Raw genomic sequence first — 4,446 nt, forward strand, 5'->3', positions numbered from 1 at the left:
CCACAAATAAAGAGAAGAATATATTTCATTAATAAGTCAAAAAGAAGTCATGTGAACCAGACCGGTTCATTTCCATTAGTTATGTCATTAACAAGTATTCAAAATAGTACGTTGTACAATAATAGTTAAAGTGGAATAGATGATACCATTACAACATTTTTAGTTAACTTTCACAAAAATAGATACAACGCACACTATCTCTACGGAGCCTCTAACAAGAACAGAAGAGTGCTATGACAGTGCCGGCAATAAGGCCCCGGCTATACCTCAAAATTCTATGTACAAAGGATAGAAGATACAGGACCCGAAATGAAGTAGGGCTCACCAAATCATCTAAGTAGAGAGTGTGCTGCTATCACTGATCAATACCACCTGCTATGGAACCACTTGCATCTATTAAATTGCAGCTCCCCCGGCAAAAGGGACGTTAGTAGATATGGAATAGTACTAGTATGTACAACTAAACACCCTCTCATTCGAACGAGCAATAGTAAACGGAGAATAAAACATGATATCAATAAGGGACTCAAACGGTATCAAAGTGCCACATTAGGGGAAACGTAAATTTCAAGTAGGTTTTGGTAATTTAAGTTGGGAGATCTTTAGCACCGCTTTACCACCGTGTTTTAGCAAGGAGTCCGATATCAGCCTGACCGGCTACCCGGTCTCACCCCGAGACATACACTCACAATACAACCATGTGCGCGGCATGGCGTCCGATCTCGGTCCGATCGGCTAAGTCGTCTCACCACAATGCTGTGTGGGTCGACATTACATCACATCTAGCTAGCAGTAATCTTATCCCATTTAAGGGAAAACATCTCAACATACCAATCTCATCCCATGTAAGGGGAAGCAGTCTCATCACATTAACACAGGGATTTACCCCTCAATCACTCCTATACCGGCACGTGTAGTTTCGGGGATAGGTTATTCCGACCTACCCTTCCTCGGTGGCTAATAGATACTCCCAAGGAATTTGTTATTAAAAGTATTTACCTCTCAATTCATATTCTTTTACATGTCATTCATTTTATCAACAACATTGGCCATAACGCAATATCATTCTTGGCACATTCGCCGTACTTCATAAATCATCTAACTAGTCCACTTTCAATCATTATCATGAATAATCAACAACAAGGCCTTTAAAATTAAGACATTAATCACATACTTGAGAAAATTAGGGTCTTAGGCATATATGACTTCTTACACAATTGACATGTAGCTTTCATAAGAATTCACTCTTTCAAATCATAACATAGTAACACACACCCCATACTTAAACCACATTCTCAAACATTAACTTAACGTTGCAAGAATCTTTGGAATGCATATTGAACACATAATTATTTCGACACAAGGCTTTTTTGACAATAATTCAATTTATAAAGAGCATCACGAGACTTACAAGGACGTTGAGGGGTTCAATTCTAAGAGAAGGGTTTAGCCAACATACCTTAACTCGAGCCTTTTTAAATTACTACAATATTCCGAAATTCTTAGCTTCTTGGATCTATTTGGAAATATAGCAAAACTTGAACATAAATTATGAGAGAGTTTATGGTTCCAGTGCATTTGAGCATTCTATCAAACACTAGGTGTGTATTATGATTTTAAGGTCCTCCCATGGTGGATTCTTTCACCCCACTACCCAAATTCTACCCAATTTAGCTCAACATTCTTCCCCTAACCCTTCATAGTACATGCATGTAAAAATAAATAACTCCCATACCCAAGAATTGCCTTACTAATTACCTATTATCAATTAGAATCACGAAATTGAGGGCTATGGAGTAGAAACTTACCTCTAGGATGAAGACCTAGTGATTTCTTCTTACAATTCTTTAACTTTGAGCAAATATTGATGGATGATGGCCTTCGGAACCCCCCCCCCCCCACTCCTTGGCACTCCCTCTCTCTAGAATGTATGTTTTTGCTCCAGAAGTTGTCCATTACTCTAATATATCAAAATATAGTCGGGTAAAAAAAATTAGAAAAAGGAGCCCCGTCATAGATCTGCGGTCTCATATGCGGCCGCATAATGCTTCTGCGATCCGTGAAATGGGCCGCGAAATGGCCCCTGGAATTGGGCACTCCTGCCCCACTCTGCGGCAATTATGCGGTCTGCAGACCTATTCTGCGGTCGCATAATTCGCCGCAGAACCTCCCTCCGAAAAAATCTTCATGCTGGTTCCGCGGTTGATGTGCGGCCCGTGAAATAGTTTTGAGACCGCATAATTGGCCGCACAATGCCATCCAAACTTGCCCAGTTTCCTCCTTCACTCTGCGGCCATCCTCTACATTCATCAACACAAAAATCCTACTTTATCACCACGAAACTCCGGAGTTTTACGCAAAATTTATGGGACCTTACAGCCTCACCCTAATGTATGCGGGTGGAGGTGTATTCACAATATCAAACTTCGGATTACTAAAACGATAATAGTTGGTGCAAAAGAGTTCCCTTTCAAATCAACCATTTGGCACCTTTGGCCTTAGTAAGAGTAGGTTCGTAAGGTTTCATCATATGAGAAATAAGTGTTTGATTACATTGATTTCATACAAGTTTTTCTTCCCAAAAAGGGGTATAACATAATTAAGTCACAATAGAAAATCTTTAGCACATCATTCATTCTTGAAATACTTTTTCCCAAAAGGGCAACACACAATTTGAACTCATAAATATATAAGAGCTCAAAACACTTTTGAAATACTTACAAAGCATAGCATTAGTTAAAACAGCCACATTTGGGCATGACTTGAATACATAAGCTGTTAGGCACATCTATTTTTGAAGTCAATTTGGAACAGTTGAATCAAGGCTCATTTCATAACCTTTCTCACATCTTTTGCATTTCCTTGGCACCATTGACCACAAGTATAATTTTCATTCTTGGCACGTTGGCCACACTTTATATCTCTAACTCACTTCTTTCACTTTCAAGCATCCTTATAGATTATCGATGACAAGGCATTTCAAATCAAAACTTTAGGTACACATATAAGCAATTGGTGTTTTAGATGCGTGGAGTTTTCTTTCCAAGTTAAGCATAATGGACTTACATTTGAAACACGACTCAAGCCATAACATTTTAATACTCATATCATTCTTGAACACATTCCCGTAGGATAACATAATGTGATAGGAACATTCGGAACACATTTTGAATAAATAATTCTCGACACTTGCTTACTCAGTACAATAGAATTTATTGGGAACAACTTGGAACATAGGTATAAGGAACAACTCGCAAGCTCGCCACGAAGAATCTCTACATTCATCAACACAAAAGCCTACTTTGGCACTACGAAACCCCGGGTTTTTAGGCAAAATTTATGGGGCCTTACATCGTCCCCCACTTAGGATCATTCGTCCTCGAATGAGGGTCTAAATTCACCATTAGCGCACAATGTGACTCAGTTGCTACAACACACACCGGCAGTTCTAATTTTTGACTAACGCCCTAAATTTCCAAATATTTTGCCAGAGTCTCCTCTGTAGTTGGGCCTATCCACCTGTCAGAGAATCCTAGAAACCAATCCTAACAGCATGTACATAATCCAACGATGTAACATAATATGAAACAACACCAACCGTGGCCTCATAAGCAATATATTACTAGAAAGGAAATATCCTGAGCATAAACTGTAAAGGTGATACATAGTTCATAGAAAGTAATTTCATAGAAACTATTACATAGCTATTCAAACAAATGAGGGTACTTCCTTTTGATTTCTTCCTCGGCCTCCCAGGTGGCCTCTTCAACCTGCTGGTTTCGCCATAATAATTTCACAGAGGCAATCTCTTTGTTCCTCAATTTTTGGACTTGCCTATAAAGGATGGCTACTGGAATTTCATAAGTCAATTCTTCATTAACCTCAATGGTCTCTACTGGAACAATAACCGATGGATCTCCAACTACCTTATTCAACATAGACACATGGAATACCGGGTGCACTAATGACATCTCAGGTGGTAGCTCAAGCTTGTACTCCACCTGACCAATCCTCTGAACGATTCTGTACGGCCTAACATACCTCGGACTCAATTTCCCTTTCTTACCAAACCACATTATACCCTTCATGGGGGAAACCTTCAAGAATAGCCAATCATCTTTTTCGAAATCCAAATCCTCGTGACGCACATCCGAATAGGACTTTTGACGACTCTGAGCAGGTTTCAACTGCTCCTTAATGATCTTAACTTTTTCCATAGCCTGATGCACGAGGTCTGGCCCTATCAATTCCGCTTCCCCAATCTCGAACCACCCAATGGGAGATCTATATCTCCTACCATATAGAGCCTCGAACAATGCTATCTGAATGCTGGCATGATAACTGTTGTTGTAGGCAAACTCTATTAGGGGCAAATGATCATCCTAGCTACCTTTGAAGTCAAGAACACAAGCGCGCAACATATCCTCAAGCGTATGAATAGTCCGC

At 39.8% G+C, this 4,446-nt stretch overlaps 1 protein-coding gene across 1 annotated transcript; it reads right to left on the bottom strand.

The window, feature by feature from the left end:
• Positions 1 to 3,704: 3,704 nt before the first annotated feature.
• LOC138900030 (uncharacterized) lies at positions 3,705 to 4,217 on the bottom strand. The gene has a single exon (XM_070186730.1). The coding sequence runs from the start codon at positions 4,215 to 4,217 to the stop codon at positions 3,705 to 3,707; it is 513 nt and encodes a 170-aa protein (XP_070042831.1).
• Positions 4,218 to 4,446: the final 229 nt, after the last annotated feature.

This window comes from Nicotiana tomentosiformis, chromosome 10 (genome assembly GCF_000390325.3).
Source record: "Nicotiana tomentosiformis chromosome 10, ASM39032v3, whole genome shotgun sequence".
Lineage (NCBI taxonomy): Eukaryota > Viridiplantae > Streptophyta > Magnoliopsida > Solanales > Solanaceae > Nicotiana > Nicotiana tomentosiformis.